The 15,073-nt window shown below is 44.7% G+C and overlaps 2 protein-coding genes across 6 annotated transcripts in view; one reads left to right on the top strand and one right to left on the bottom strand.

Annotated features, from left to right (window-relative positions):
• Positions 1 to 5,007, top strand: part of MCMBP (minichromosome maintenance complex binding protein) — a 49,825-nt gene extending 44,818 nt beyond the window's left edge. For 2 of the 3 annotated variants that reach the window (XM_023241007.2, XM_023241008.2), the window contains exons 15-16: positions 1,724 to 1,812; positions 2,188 to 4,046. In XM_023241007.2, the coding sequence (XP_023096775.1) occupies positions 1,724 to 1,812; positions 2,188 to 2,314 (216 nt within the window). In that variant the 3' untranslated portion in view covers positions 2,315 to 4,046. Of the gene's footprint in view, positions 1 to 1,723; positions 1,813 to 2,187; positions 4,047 to 4,400; positions 4,519 to 4,712 lie in introns of those variants that run through there. The other variant, XR_006587368.1, reaches the window with a different exon arrangement.
• INPP5F (inositol polyphosphate-5-phosphatase F) overlaps positions 4,900 to 15,073 on the bottom strand; it is an 89,356-nt gene continuing 79,182 nt past the window's right edge. For all 3 annotated transcript variants that reach the window (XM_023241005.2, XM_045040755.1, XM_045040756.1), the window contains exons 16-20: positions 12,039 to 12,110; positions 10,923 to 10,996; positions 10,358 to 10,486; positions 9,660 to 9,747; positions 4,900 to 7,156 (exon numbers count right to left, since the gene is read on the bottom strand). In XM_023241005.2, the coding sequence (XP_023096773.2) occupies positions 6,004 to 7,156; positions 9,660 to 9,747; positions 10,358 to 10,486; positions 10,923 to 10,996; positions 12,039 to 12,110 (1,516 nt within the window). In that variant the 3' untranslated portion in view covers positions 4,900 to 6,003. The remainder of the gene's footprint in view (positions 7,157 to 9,659; positions 9,748 to 10,357; positions 10,487 to 10,922; positions 10,997 to 12,038; positions 12,111 to 15,073) is intronic.

The following is a 15,073-nucleotide window of genomic DNA, read 5'->3' as shown; positions in this document are numbered from 1 at the left end:
CGGAGCCGCTTCGGAGCCCCTGTCCCCCTCTCCCCCCTGCCCCCCTCGCGCTCTCTCCAAAACAAATACTAAAGAAAGATTTGGTGAGGTTTTGACCATTACTTCTTTACGTTTCTTTCTGCCGCCCTGTCTCCTCTCCCCCCGACACCCCCGTACGTATGCGAGTGTTCGCGCGTGGAATCGGGTCCCCCGGGTCGCTGAGGATTCGTTCGTTTTCCCCCCTCCCTTTTACCGTCTCCTCCGCAGACCGGACATTCGCATTCGACCTTCCCGCGCGTTCGCAGAGACTTTCTTCTGCCTGCCGCGCAGAGCTGCTCTGGAGCCTAGCTTCTAGTGAATTTTCAATTTTGGTTCTGTTTTTGTGAAAGAATTTGTCTCTGTTGAGGTTATTTGGGGAGACGTTCTCGTCCTTTCTTCGAGTTCTTTATATGTGGTTTCCGCTGGTTGTTGGAATGTATTTAAGATAGCAGATTTAAAGCGTCTGGTGAGGCCGATGTTTCGGCTTCCTCAGAGACAGTTTGTTGCCTTCTTTGTTCCCAGTGAAGGGCGCCGCACATTCTTGTTTCCTTCCCCGTCTCCTCAGTTTTGTTTGGAAAACCAGATGTTTTACGACGTCGGCTGGCCCTGCTCTGGGGGCTGCTCACCACCCCCCACCCCCCCGCCGGGGGTGGTGGCGTGTCGTTCGGCGACTTCTGAGTGAATTCTGTGAAGTGTGCTCTTGGTATGTGGCTTAGCGGTCAGTCAGTGATCAGACAGAAACTTAATTTCCTCAGATGCGATGTCTCAGTCTAAGCCGAGGGCTGTGGGTCTTGTGTGGACAGGCCTCCTGCTCTCAGCCATGCAGGTCACGACTGTGACCTACCCTTCTCCTTCTCACACAGAAGAGGCTACTCAGAGGGGATGGCCTGGAGCCCACTCCCTGTACACGCACGGGGCCTTCTGCGTTCCCGGGGAGAGGGGGCTAGATCTGTCCGCTGGGGGCTCTGGGAGGAAAAACCTCGCATTTCCTAGTTTTTTCTTTTAAGGGTTTTGGTTAACCGCGTATCTGCCCCGACTAGTACCCGACGCGTGAGGCGGCCGGGACGATCGGTAATCGCTTCTGGTGGTTTCTGGTCAGTCCCCTGGGAGAAGAGGCTGTTCACACTGGGCAGGCCGAGTCAGGCTGAATGAAGACCACCTCGCAGGTGGGTTCTCCCGGGGAACCGCCAGTCAAATAACGACCGTTCTCCCGGGTGGTGCTCTGAGAGGACCCTCTCCAGCAGTGGCCAAGAGTTCCCTCTTCAGGGCTGCTGGGGCCAGGGGATAGATAGGGCAAGCTGAAATGACTCACAGCCTCGTGTTGTGTCTTTCTGGAACAAATGCTCCCTGCATTCTGGTTAATTTTCAGCTCTCGAAGAAGCAGATTTTCATATTGTTTGCTCCCGTTCTTGTGCCCTTTAATGGGGGAGAGAGTTTTCAGAGGTCCTCGCTCTGCCACTGTGGTGATGTCACTCTTCCCCGTAGGCCACGCACACTGCCGACCGGGACGTTTGCCTTGCCGGGCCCCGGTTCCGTCAGCAGCAACAGCCCCGCGTGTGACGTGTGCTCCTCTGTCCGCTACCTTCTGGTCTCCGTGGCCTCAGAATCGGGGCTGGTGGCCCATGTTACTCTCGCTTTCCCTGCGGAATGCATGTCGCTTTTCCAGAAGCAGTCGTCTTAAAGTCCGCTTCCTCTCTCGATACAGGCAGTCGAAGACGACTTTGTGGAAATGCGCAAGAATGACCCTCAGAGCATCACCGCGGATGACCTCCACCAGTTGCTCATTGTTGCTCGGTGAGGAACGATGTGTCCGTGAATTGCTTCTTTGTTTAGTAAGCCGTGTACGAACCTCGCGACTGGGGGGAGTAACAGAGGCAGATTTCTACAAATGGAAGATGTTCTTCCTTTAGAACACCTTGCGAAAGTGCTTAGCGAGGGGGATTGCTTGGCAAGTGACCACTACAGTGGGACGGGCTTGCTCTTTGGCTCCAAGCTTCAAAGATCCCTCTGTGGAAGTCTAACTGGGCTCTTGACTTCCGTGTAGCCAACAGATGGTCTTGACCTCTAACCCAGGATTCCTAGGTTCTTTAAAAAAAGAGAGAGAGAAGGAAAGAGAACTAGAGACTGCCCTAAGTCTAGACTTCAATCTATTTCTGTGTTTCATTCCAGGTTTCTGTCTCTCAGTGCCGGTCAGACGACGCTGTCTAGGGAACGATGGCTAAGAGCAAAGCAGCTAGAGTCTTTAAGAAGAACCAGGCTTCAACAGCAGAAATGTGTGAACGGAAATGAACTTTAAAGATCTGACACTTATGAGAGTAGTGGGCAAGTTGTAGCCACATTATTGTAAAATTCAAATGCCATTTATACCACATTGTTTTGTAGATAATTTGTATCAAAAACCAATGACTTTTCCTGAAATCAAGCCTGGTAACATCTGAAGTTTATATAATATTCAGTAAGGGCTTTTACCTTACTGATTTTATGGAGCTTTTGATTGTTTTATAATTATATAAATTAGTAACAATGTACAAAAATGTATTTGATATTAAAAGTTTAATATTGATAATGTTGCTGATTATACCATTTCCTTAGTTTCAGCTAAGTCATAGGCCAGACTCTGTTGAAATGCTCATGTCAACTTCATTTGAAGAAAATTGTTGGAATTCCAAAGTCAGAAGGGTTGTTCGCTTCAGATTTTTCCATCTTTCCGATTAACGGTGGGTCTGAACGTGTTTAGTGGTCCAGGTTTGGGGAATGGGGTGTACTTGCCATTAATTCACACGACCGTGTGAGATTCTGCAGTATCATTTCCCAAACATTTGGCCACAGATTTTTTTTCCCCCATTTAACAGTTGTTAATAACCTACAAAATTAGTCTTTTTACGTGGCAGTGGTTCCCAGACTTTTGGATTTCACGGACCAGTAAGGTTTCCAAAAATTTGGGGGACAGGGTTGCCAATATGTTTTGCCAAGTAATCTGAAAGAAACCCCTGTATTGCCATTTGTTTCTTCCTAAAAGGACAGTCTCCGAAGGAGAGTCCTTGAAATGGAATAAACACAGCTTTTCAAAAACAAAACAAAACACTACATTGTCCTTATTTTTCTCATTTCACCCCGGTGCATCTGGGAACCACTGTTTCATGGGGTTTGTTTAGGGAATGCTGCTGGCCTGGGATAGGATATCTTGCCCAGATCTGAAGAGAGCAAACAGTTAACTTTTTAAAAGATGCCTTCTGTAGAAAATAAAGTTTTAAATTGTTTTCCTAATGGTCATTTAGTTGCTTTGATGATTGTATTGGATTTTGAACTTTTATCTAAGTTTCTCCATTAGTTCCAGATGAGTTAGTTCAACTAACATTATCTGCTAGTCCAGGAATACCTGATAAAGCTATGGTAAGTTTGTCCCAGACCAATTACAGTTGTAACATGAAAGTTTTTAAACTAACAGAAAGCAGTTTAGTACAGTGTAGTAGGGAAACTGGTATCAGAAAGGTTTGGCAAGTTTAGACCATTACTTTTGTTAGAAGCCATCAGTGGTAACGTATAAAGATGGTTTTCTTAGGCAGCAACTTACATAGTGGGAAACGCAAGAGATCAGGTAAATAACTCCCGAAGTCTGCCCCCCACTCCAAATTGACACAGCTAAACAAGGAAACAGGGTCTGCCTTGAAAACCAAGGAATTCGTTATGCTTAACTGAAGTGAAAATTACTAGTTGTTTAACTTTTCCTAAACTCAAATCTATTTTTATAAACTAATGTAAATAATGTTTATATTTAGAATTCTAACTGGTTTTCATTTTTATAACTGGTAGACTAGACTTCCTTAAAGTTTTAGAAATGAAATGAACACTCAACTGGATCTGTGAGAATAAAATTCAAGAGAGTAGATTAGTTACCATGTGATTACTGTGCCAATGTGAACTGTAATTTACCAAAGAGAAGTACATGATTTGCTTGATTTTGCAGAAAAGTTCCCCTGAAAGGAAAACCCTCTTTCAAATAAATAAAACTTCCCAAATGACCAGTACTTGGGGTGGTTTTTCATGAATTGTAAGACTCTTCCCCTGTGACGTGTGGGGAAAAGGTCCCACTTCCTCCTGGTAGAAAACCGTTACTGGAAACTGTGTCCTCCTGGCGTCCCACTTGGGTAAGACAGCCTGGAACTCTGGGCTTCGGAACTCCCTTGTCCTTTGCCTACACACTGGACCTCACAGGATTGTTACCTCTACGTGAATCACCAGGAAACTGAACATAGTAAACTCACTGGAATTAAATGTTGCTTTATTTTTCAAAAGTCTCTTTGGAACGAATTCTGTGGAGCTTAAAAAATACGTGTTATCATCTGACTTGTATTTCTCTCTCCCGTTGTGGGACACTTTAGCATTTCAAGACCCAGAAGAGAAGCTGCTTGAGAACAGGATAAAGCATTCAGTGTTCGGGTGTTTAAAATTTGCGATGTGCTTCATCGTCACGAGGGGGCACGTGGGTGGCTAGATCGGGTAAGCGTCCAACTTTTGGTTTCAGGTCAGGTCATAATCCCAAGATTGTGGGATCGAGCCCTGGGTCAGGCCCTTCACTGATCGTGGAACCTGCTAAAGATTCTCTCTCCCCACTCTCCCAAATTAAAAAAAAGGGGGGGGGGCGGCAGAATACTAGAAGGGCTGTGACTTTTTTTTTTTTTTTAATGTTTCAGACAGAGAGGGAGACTGAATCCCAAGCAGGCTTCACGTTGAGAATGGAGAGCCTGACGCAGGACTCAAACTCACAAACCCTGAGATCGTGACGACCTGAAGTCGGCTGCTTAACTGAGCCACCCAGGCGCCCCCAACCCTGATCTTTAAAATGTTGTTATTCAAGGACTCCTCATACACACTGTCACATTAAATTACAATGGTCTTTTATTTTAAATAGTCACAAGATTCGACACTTCAAAAAAAAAAGATACCACTAATAAATAACAAACGTGGAAATACTTATCAAAGTTACAACAGACATAATGTTTAGCTGAGAATCCCTTCAACAGAGTAAGGCTCTAAAGATACCAGACAAACCAGAACTTTTTGTTTGTAATAACGTTCTTGTTGTGTAGCGGCCCTTCTGGGGCCGTGGTTCCACGTGGTCAGGATTAGAAGTCCTGTAATTGGTTTCAGCACCGCTGTGCTCCAGCTGAACCTTTAATACTTTTCAGTGAACACAAGATGTTAAGGAATGCCTCCCTGCAACAAATGATGACTTGAACACTCAAGAATTACCAGTATCTAATGAATGCACAGTCTTACACTCCTGAAAACACCAAGAATTTAAGGTGCGGATCTTCACATCTGGTGTCTCAGGTTTCATGACTGACAAGTCTTAATCCTAGACTTCGGGGTGCAGAAGGAAGCAAAATATTTTAAATTTAGGCTACGGGGAAATGCATCAGATGGGCATACCCTTCTTGGGCCAATAACCCTCAATTTAGTCTTTCTAGGGGATGGTTAAGCCATCAAAACTAAGTTAGTAGTTTTTATATTCAAACGCTTCTTTGTACTAGTAACTCTAAAGTCACTAAGAACTAAATGTATTTACACAAAAGAACGGACAGAACAAAAACACATGGTGGAAGAGGCTGTTCCCCTACACGTGTCCACGTGTGTACTTTCCGTGTTTACTTGCACACGCCACCCGCCCACCTCACTCCCAAGAAGGGTCGTTCAGGTTATTCTGTCTCAAAGTAATTATCCCGAAATTCCTTCCAGAGAGACACCGCTCCGTAGTGTATGAGCTACTCACGTGTGCACCCTTCGGGGATGACGCACTTCTATTGTTCTGGCTCTCAAATCTGGACATCTGCTCAAGTTCACACTCCTTTTAAAACCTTTCCCGATAAACACAATTAGGATTTGCGATCCCTAGCTTCAAAGACCACGAAGGTTAAAATTGCCTCACGCGTGAAACCTCTTTTTGGATCAAACAAACGCCAAAGGATTCTTTGCAGCTAAAAACTAAATCTGAATTATTCGTGTCTGGCATTGTGTAAACATATTTTTAAGTTCGTTTTGCCGGACTTCCTGGACCACTTCAGACTCTGCAGGGCTCTTCTGGACCTTGGCCACCGCAAAGTTTATCCCCTGGGTTAACCCGGCTTGGGTAATACTCGCCACCTGGACCATGGAACTTCGGATCTTCGCAAAGGGGGAGACTGCCCTGCTGCCAGCGCCCTCTGAAGGAGAAGGAGTCACCGGAAGCCCGGTCTCCAACTCCCGCGTGCTGGAGCCAGAGCCCGGTGTCTTCTGAGATCCAACCGGATGCACCGGTTCAACCGACAAATACTGGGGGCCGCTTGCGGAAGAAGCCACGTCTAACTGAGACGGTCGAGAAGGTAGCGGTTCTGTTGATTCAGACGGTGTTTCTTCATTAGAAACTTGATTGGTCACTTGGTTTCCTTCCTCACTGGCCTGCTGAGAAACAGACCCCGCTTCTGATGGCCGGGTCATTTTGTTTTGTGCATCTCGTACAAATCTGTGGCAGTAAATATCCACAGGCTTGGCAAAGCCAGTCAGTACGTGTATGTTGTCGGCAGAAGGGCTCTTCTTCAAAGGGGACTCCTGGCCTTTTCCAAAACCACTTCCGTGAGCGGCACCCTCTGAAGGGACGTGAATGCTAATATCCGTGCTGCTGAGAGACTGGGACCGACTGCCTAATCGAGGTGCTGAAGCAATAATCCCACAACTCGGAAGTACGTAGTCTATTGGCCCTACGTTCTCTAGGGAGTTAGCTAGCTGTCTGTCTTCATCAGACTTGGAATTTGTGAGGAATTCATCAGAGTGGTAGGAGTCATTATCTGAAGACATTTCCCCATCCGACTCTGCCTGGACTTTATTATCCATCACACCGGTGTTCTCCATGGTTTCCAGACTACTATCTGATTTCCAGAGATTTACTTTTAAGTTTGGTTTTAGAAAGTTAACTTTCATTTCAGGTTTGGTAAAGTTTCCTAGCTTTCGTAGATTGCCAATATTTACATTAGATTTGGTCTGTTTCACTTTTTGATTTAGAGATGAAAATTTGCTCATTAAAAAATTTTTTCCCTGTGCCAAAGAGCCTTGGTTTTGAGATCTGATGCCAATGATGTCTTCGTGAGGTTTACTGCTCTTCCTACAAATGAGAAGAGAAAAAAAGTTCCCTGTGAAATCCAATATGCCAGTTCCAATTACTAATGTAAATGAAAACGGTTACTTTCATTGGGCCCAATTTCTTAAACTCACATAATCCCTTGGAATTGAGGCTACAATAGTACTGTCCGATAGAAATGTGAGCTATATGGTAATTGTGAGCTACACAGTAATATAATTTTCTAGCCACTACTAAAAACATGAGATTTTGATAATCTTCTGTGTATATTAAGATACTGTATCGTTTCAACATATAATCACTATTAAAAGACAATGAGATATTCTTTTCGGTATGAAGTCTTTCAAGCAACCAGTGTGTAGCAGTTGACCACTGGGCAGCAGAAGCCTCTGGAAACAGTGTCGACAAGTTGTCCCCAAGTTCTGAGTGGGAACAGTGGCCTGGCTGTGACTTTAACCCCAAGTCCAGCAAGCAGTGTCCTGCCCTTACCATCCCTCAAACAGGCCATGCACTGAACAGCCAGTCCCTGGAAACACAACACCTGTAAGATCTTAGTCTGACTCCGTGAAGCTCTTCATGATAGTTAGGTTCATCATATTGGGTTCTTTGGGATCAAACCTTTTGTCTTTAAAGTTGACTGTAATTATTTCATGTTTCCTTCAACTGAGTTCTCTCTGGCATTCAGAGGAGGGGGAGGCAGCAGAGGAAGGCAAGGGAGAGAAGCATCCCAATGGTTGCCTCAACCTGCATTTTGGGGTATTCTGAGAATTAAGCACAAAAAGTTCCCCCAAAAACCACACCTAAAATTAAGCAACAGCAGTTATCCCCTCATCTGTGGGGGATACATTCTAAGCCCCCCGCAGTGGCCATCTGAAGCCATGACTGGACTAAACCCTGTATATATACTAGGTTCTTCCTTACACATATGCACCTGTGATAAAGTTTAATTTATAAGCTAGACACAGTAAGAGATCAACAGCAGTAAGACAATAATACTGTAATAAAAGTTATGTGAACATAGTCTCTAAATACCTTCTTGTACAGTACTCACCCTTCTTCTGATGATGGGAGATGATAAATGCCTACACGATGAGATGCAGTGAACGACGTAGGCATCGTGACTTAGGCTACTACTGACCTTCTGACAATGGGTCAGGAGAAAGACCACCTGCTTCCAGACCGTGGCCGACAACAGGTAACAGAAACATGGATGGCAGGGGGAGGGGAGAAACTACTACAGTCACTTTGGGGGCATGTCCACCACATCCACAATCTAAAGGACCAGCAAAGACAACAGGCCCATAAATGGGAATCTAACATCTTGACTAAAGCTGCCTGCACGCATTCCATTTGGCTGAATTTGGATGGGAGGGAGGGAAAATTTTCCTTATGTTTTCTATGATTTACCTACATTTATTTAAAAAGATACGGGCTATTTAACATAGCGTTTTCGCATTTGGCATCCCTTGTGACAGCTATGAATGTCAGAAAAAAGTATTGCTGTTTGCCACATGTCTCAGTATGTACGTTTGACTCTTGCTGGTCATGTGGGATTGCTGGTCATGAGCATGTTCAGAACAACTAGGATGTTACTAAAGCGCTACTGGAACAATTCTCTCTACTAACAGAAGACCGAACAATTATTCTCTAGATGACCAAGTGGCTCTCTTTAGTGGAATGTGAACCATGAAATGTGATTAGATAGAAAATCCAAATGTTAATGTAAATAATCTCTTCACAGGCATTCATTCCTTCCCCAAACTCAGAAACCACTGGTGTTTAAAACATACTGGCTTGGGGTGCCTGGGTGGCTCAGTCGGTTGAGCATCTGACTTCGGCTCAGGTCATGATCTCACAGTTTGCGAGTTTGAGCCCCACGTCGGGCTCTGTGCTGACAGCTCAGAGCCCGGAGTCTGCTTCAGATTCCGTGTCTCCCTCTCTCTGCCCCTCCCCTGCTTGTGCGCTCTCTCAAAAATGAATAAATGTAAAAAAAAAATTTTAATTTTTTTTTTTTTTTAACATTTATTTATTTTTGAGACAGAGACAGAGCATGAACGGGGGAGGGTCAGAGAGAGAGGGAGACAAAGAATCTGAAACAGGCTCCAGGCTCTGAGCAGTCAGCACAGAGCCCGACGCGGGGCTCGAACTCACGGAGTGCGAGATCGTGACCTAAGCCGAAGTCGGACGCTTAACCGACTGAGCCACCCAGGTGCAACCCCCCCAAAAAAATTTTTTTTTAATATATTTAAAAGAAAAAAGAAAATAAAATATACTGGCTTGTCATTTTCTCTATACAGTTGTTTAAGTTATGGCCACAAGTAATGTATTGCTTAGATCTACTCTCAAGAGAGAGCATTCAGATTCAAACAAAAAGCATTACTTATTGATCCACAAAAACGGGACACTTCCCAGCCTAAATACCAATACATTATCACAGATTTCTCCCCATCTTGCAAATACTTTTAAAGGAGTAAGACTTTGGATAACAATGTCTTCATTCTTCAGAAAATCAAAGTACTGTACTTACCTCTCAAGTTTTTTCTCAACTATAGGTACATCTAATCCCATGGCTTGCTTGGTTATCTGCAGCATCTCCGCAATGCACTGAAGGGTATCTGAAACCCAAATACAACTGCTTGACAATCTCTCCAAAAACAGATGAAAAAAACAGCACTTGTAATTCAGAACCCTGAATGAAACGTGCGGTCTTAACGCTTAAATACAAATGTACTTGCTGCGATTTACAGAAAACTGCTTCTTGTTCATTACTCTCCCCCACTAATTTAAAATGTCCTAAAACAAATTTTTTTGTTGTTCTAAAATTAATAAAGGGCAAAAGGAATTAATAAAGGGCAAAAGACCCAAATCAACTGGAATTAGAAGTTTCTTCTCATTTGTCCTGTGTTAGACACCAAGGCAACAGCCACGAACAAGACAGGAACGGTCCCCGACGAGTGTCCACGAGAGGCACCTGTGTTGGGGGAAAGGCCTGGCACCCATATGGCCAAATACACAGATCTCCCATCAGATACCCTTGCCCGAGCTACATCAGCTGAAGTAACTTCCCTGCTTTGCTGGGGACAAAGTTGCTATGTGAAGGTTGCAAAGCTCAAAGCGGTTTTCCTGGATCGTTCCGTTTGTAATGGTATGTACTTTACCCAGTTCCACCTGGATTTTTAAGAGCAGATCAAAAGCTATCCCTGAATACAGGCATCTGTTCATTACCTTTCCCGTCCTCTTCTGGATTGCGCATTACAGCTCTCAGTGTGTGGAAATAGCCACTTGCTTCTTTGTATCTGTAGTGCAGTCGCATGCAGGAGAACTTTGGCTTACCAAAAAGAGTGGGTTCAGGACCTAAAAACCCAAAGGAAGATGTTTAAACGATTCATATAACATTCACTTTTTTAGCTCCAAAATACCAACACTTACTCATCATTAACTATTTAGCACACGTTTCTTATTTCTTCTAAACGAGGACACACAAAATACAAGCTTACTGTGATGATTTGGTTTGATGAGACTACATAAAAACTCTTCTTCAGTTTCAAATATGTAAACTTTCTTGATCCCTGGGTTAATCTTCACAAGGTATTAAGCACAGTTATTACAATCTATCCATCACTAATCTCTAAGGAACAGAAGAGAGTCCTAAAAATTAGACTACTTGCAGTATAGTATCAATACCCCTTTCTGGGTCCAGTATGCTATAGTGCTTGCTCAAACAAAGTGACCCATTCTTGGAAGAAACCGTATTTGCTTTCGAGGAGTTGATTAGCATGTTAAAATTTACCTATTTCTATTTTTTCCAGGTCTTCTAGACTTAGTCGTTGATACTGGTTTACCTTATCAACTTCATCATCATAACTGGATAAAAGGAAAGGGAGTAAAAACAGGATTAAAATCAAAAGCATATTTGGTTTGTCGGCTGAAACAGTAGCAACTTCTATACAGTTAAAATATTCCAGGGCATAATACACTATAGGATAAAAGGTTAAACATTTTAAAAACTAGATGAAATGGCATTAACATATATATACAGTTCAAAAGCTAAGTAACAATCAGCTTATATCTTACATTAAAATGAATTACAAAATGTAATTTGTTTTATAAAAAATTTTTAAACCCAACCAACCTAAAACTTAACCTAAAAGGCAGGTAAACACATACGTACTACACTAAAGGCATGTATCTGTGAATAATAACAGATACATCTGATATCCGAAATCAAGAATAAAAAATCCATACATCAACCTCAATGGGCACCTGGGCCAATAACTAAAAAAAAAAAAAAAAAAAAAAAAAAAAGACCATTCAGAGTCACACAAGTCCAAAAAGAGAGGATTTACTTAACAGGAAAAACAAAACAAAACCAAACCTGATTCTGGTAAGGCTAATGAGGAAGTGCTTGTAATTTTGCTAGTGGCATTGTTAATTGGTAGCCTTATTGGAGATCTGATAAACCACAGAAATATTGTAATTCATCATACCCTTTTAACCAAAGAGAAGCAGGTGTGTGCACACACACATACAATTACCTGCACAATGACAACTGTATCATTTCTAACAGCAAAAAAAAAAAAAGTATTTCAGTGCTAAAAGATGGGGAACTGTTTACTGTAGAGTAATAAAAAATAATGTAGGGTCACTTACATTAAAAGTATGGAGTACATCAAAACACGGAAAATATGTAATACTTACACACTGAAAAAACATATAAATACTGATTACAACTCTAAAATCCCATTTTCAAGTTGATAAGGACAGTTATATGAGGTAAAGAAGTTCAGTGAAGTTCCTTAAACTATGTAACAAAACCAGACTCAATCTTTTTGTCATGAATTCTAATAAGGAAGTTGACTTAAATTAAAATAACAATTAAAAAGCTTTAAATCAAAAAGCAACTTACTAGGCCACGTAGTAGGCAGAGTTAGAAAGCAGTAACAGCACATCCACATCTCTGTGAGTAGCATCAATGAGGCTAAACAGACACGACACAAATAATTAAATATTTTCATTTTCACCTGCATTTGTGCCAAGATTATTTGTATAGCAGAGCCACTTGTGATAAAGATTGGTGGGGGGGGGGGGGGGGGGGGGGGCAGAAAATCAAATAATCAAGGAGTCCCACTTTTGAAGTTAAATGTATGCAATCTATCCATCCGGAGGGGGGAAAAAAGGAACTCAGTTTGAGAATGGGGGGTAGGTGTCAGGGAGGACTAGCTGAGGAGAGAGGTCCCTTCTCAGAGAGGTGGCCAAAGAGGTGGGAGGATTCGGCAAAATAAGATAATATGTGGGGAGAGGGGTTTGAGAAGAAAGGAAAACCAGGGTCTCAGAAAAGAAGAAAAGGTCTACATGATCTCACAAGACCTAACCATCAAAACGATAGCACACATTAAGGATATTTTTACATATGTGCAGAATGCATCTTTTGAAAAAAAATTTACATAAATAAAACATTTAGATGCAAAAATGGGACCAAGCCCAAGCAACTTTGTGTATTTCTTACTCCAGATTAGTTTATTTGGCTTTTAAGGAACAAGTAAACATTTCCTTATTCTAAGTCCATTTTTTGGACTTGTTTTACCATATTTTTACCTCCCCTCTCAAATCAAATATCAAAATAAGGGTCAGAAACATGAGTGTTGGTGAGACCATTAAGCCCCACAGCAAAATCTACATTTTTGTAAGATTATGAATTAAAAAATGGTCCAAGTATAAAAACCTACAAATAATCAGCAGATAAAGAGGGCAAAACCCGAACTCAAATAAAAGTCTTAATATTCATCTAATATTAACTATTAATTTCCAATCAAAAGGTGGAAGTTAATCTACATTCTTATATTGGTCTCAATATTCCACTGCACGAGTGGATATTGCTCCTTTAGAATTTCATACCTATTCGCCCAGATTTGCCAAAATGCTACTACTGAAAAACAAATGGAAAACAGTAGGGAAAAAAAATCATTTGTAGATGAAAGTCACGTCCTTAAACTGCGTCAGAATGAGGTCATTGTTTAATGCGTACTGCAGAGACAAACTAACCAAAATCTTAAAACTGCAGTAATTTACATCCGCGGCCCCCTGCCGCAGCATAACTCAAACGGTCTTAATCTGAAATAACTAATTCGCCTCAGTTTTCACCTACAGTAAGACACCGAAAAATACAACGAGTAAGATGCTAGGAACCGACGTTACGCAGATTGGTCCAAGAATCACGCGCACTAACTAATCAATCCACCGGGAACACAAGACCACGCACTCAGGCTACCGGCAGCTCCACCGCGAACCGCGGATCACACTACGGCGCAGTGGGGGTTTGCGCAGCGATACTTACATGCACTCTGAAAACTGATGCTTGAGCCAAGCCATAAAAATTATGTCAGGACACTTATCTTAATGAGAAATTCTACTTCTACAAGTCAGTGGTTACTTCCTCCGAGCTTTTTCCACTGAGGCATTAATATATTTACATCAGTCCAACAGGATCCTCAGTCAAAAACATTATGTCTTTAACGAAAAGCACTGGGCACGTAACAGGCGGTCAAGAAAAAGGTCAGCCCTCCCCCCCACCCGCAATTTTACTGGAGTCTTAGCTGCAGTAAATACTTAATTTCCCTCCCCGCCCACCCTGCCCCTGAAGCGCACAAAAAAAGACACGTTTTTCAACACGGACAGGAAACGAAGGAAGCCCCCCCACCCCGCTTAGGTACCTCCCCACCCCCCGCGTTTGCAGCTTCCGAAGCTGCTCTACTCGTTTTTGTTTTCCTGCCAGTCAGGCATGCCCTCCTTCCACACGATGAAGACAAAAACTGCCAGCACCACATGCAACCCCACCACTGCGACAATGGTCGCATAAAAGCCACTGTCGTCAGGAGACATTAACAGGAGACTCTGGAAAAGGAGCAACTTGCAGGAAAAATACAGCCCCACAGGAACTTTAACCATAAGTCCTGCAAAAAGGAGAAAAATCTTGAAAGTCGTGGCCAGGCTGCCGCCTTCGGGCTTGGGCTCGGCAGCGCTGCCGGTGGCATTGCCGGTGGCGTTGGCGGGCCGCTGGGCGGTTGGTGGAGGCCTGTGGGAGCGCGGCATCGCGTCCGTCCGTCCGTCAGTCCGTCCGTCGAGAAGTCGAAGCTCAATCGGAGCCGCCTGCACCCAAACTCACGCCTGCAGCGACTGCGGAGACTGCGGCAACTGCGGCAACTGCAGCGCCAAGCCACGCCCAGGAGACGCGTCTCGCTTCCGGCCGCCCCCGCTGCCGCGGCACGCGCCCAGTGCGCATGCGCATCCGCCCCCGCTATCCCGCCCCCGCGCAGCGCGGGGTCCCAGCCCGCGGGGGCGGAGCGCCGAGGTGCCCGCGGTCCGCCCGGCCCGGCGTTCGCACTCGCTGCGGTTCAAAGGGACGCATGCGGCCGCGGCAGTGTGAGCATCTGTCCGCTGCACTCACACGCCCAGCAGCGTGGCCGCCCCACGCCTCCCCACGCCTCCCCGCTGCCCTGAAACGAGTGGAGAAGCGGGCATCTACTCGGGGCAGAAAAAGCGGGCTCGACAGAGTTGGGCAAAATAACGAGTGGGCTGGTGGAGGTGCCGAAGGGCACCTGGGCGGTAGGCCCGCTGTCCTTCCACTCTGCCGACTCCCCTCGCGGCCAGCAGCGCGCCCCCAGGCACCTGTCGTTCAGGGCCCAGCGTTTTCGCGGCAACGGGGCGCAGTGCAGGGAGCCGGGACCCAGACCACCCGTCATCCGCGCCGCTGGCTGGCCGTGGGGGTGCAAGCCGAGCTCGACGCTGGAAGGCAAGAGGCCGCGACGGGAGTACCCGGGAGGCCCGCAGGCAGTGCGGGAACAGTGCAGCGACAGTGCGCGGCCGCCCCGGGAGGGGTGGAACAGCGCGGGGAGCGGGTCGTTCCTGCGGTGGCAGGGCTGCGCATTTGTCAACTGCGGCCCA

Source organism: Felis catus, chromosome D2 (genome assembly GCF_018350175.1).
Source record: "Felis catus isolate Fca126 chromosome D2, F.catus_Fca126_mat1.0, whole genome shotgun sequence".
NCBI classification, from domain to species: Eukaryota; Metazoa; Chordata; class Mammalia; order Carnivora; family Felidae; genus Felis; species Felis catus.
Note: the sequence above shows the minus strand (reverse complement) of the source record. Positions and strands in the feature narration are given on the sequence as shown.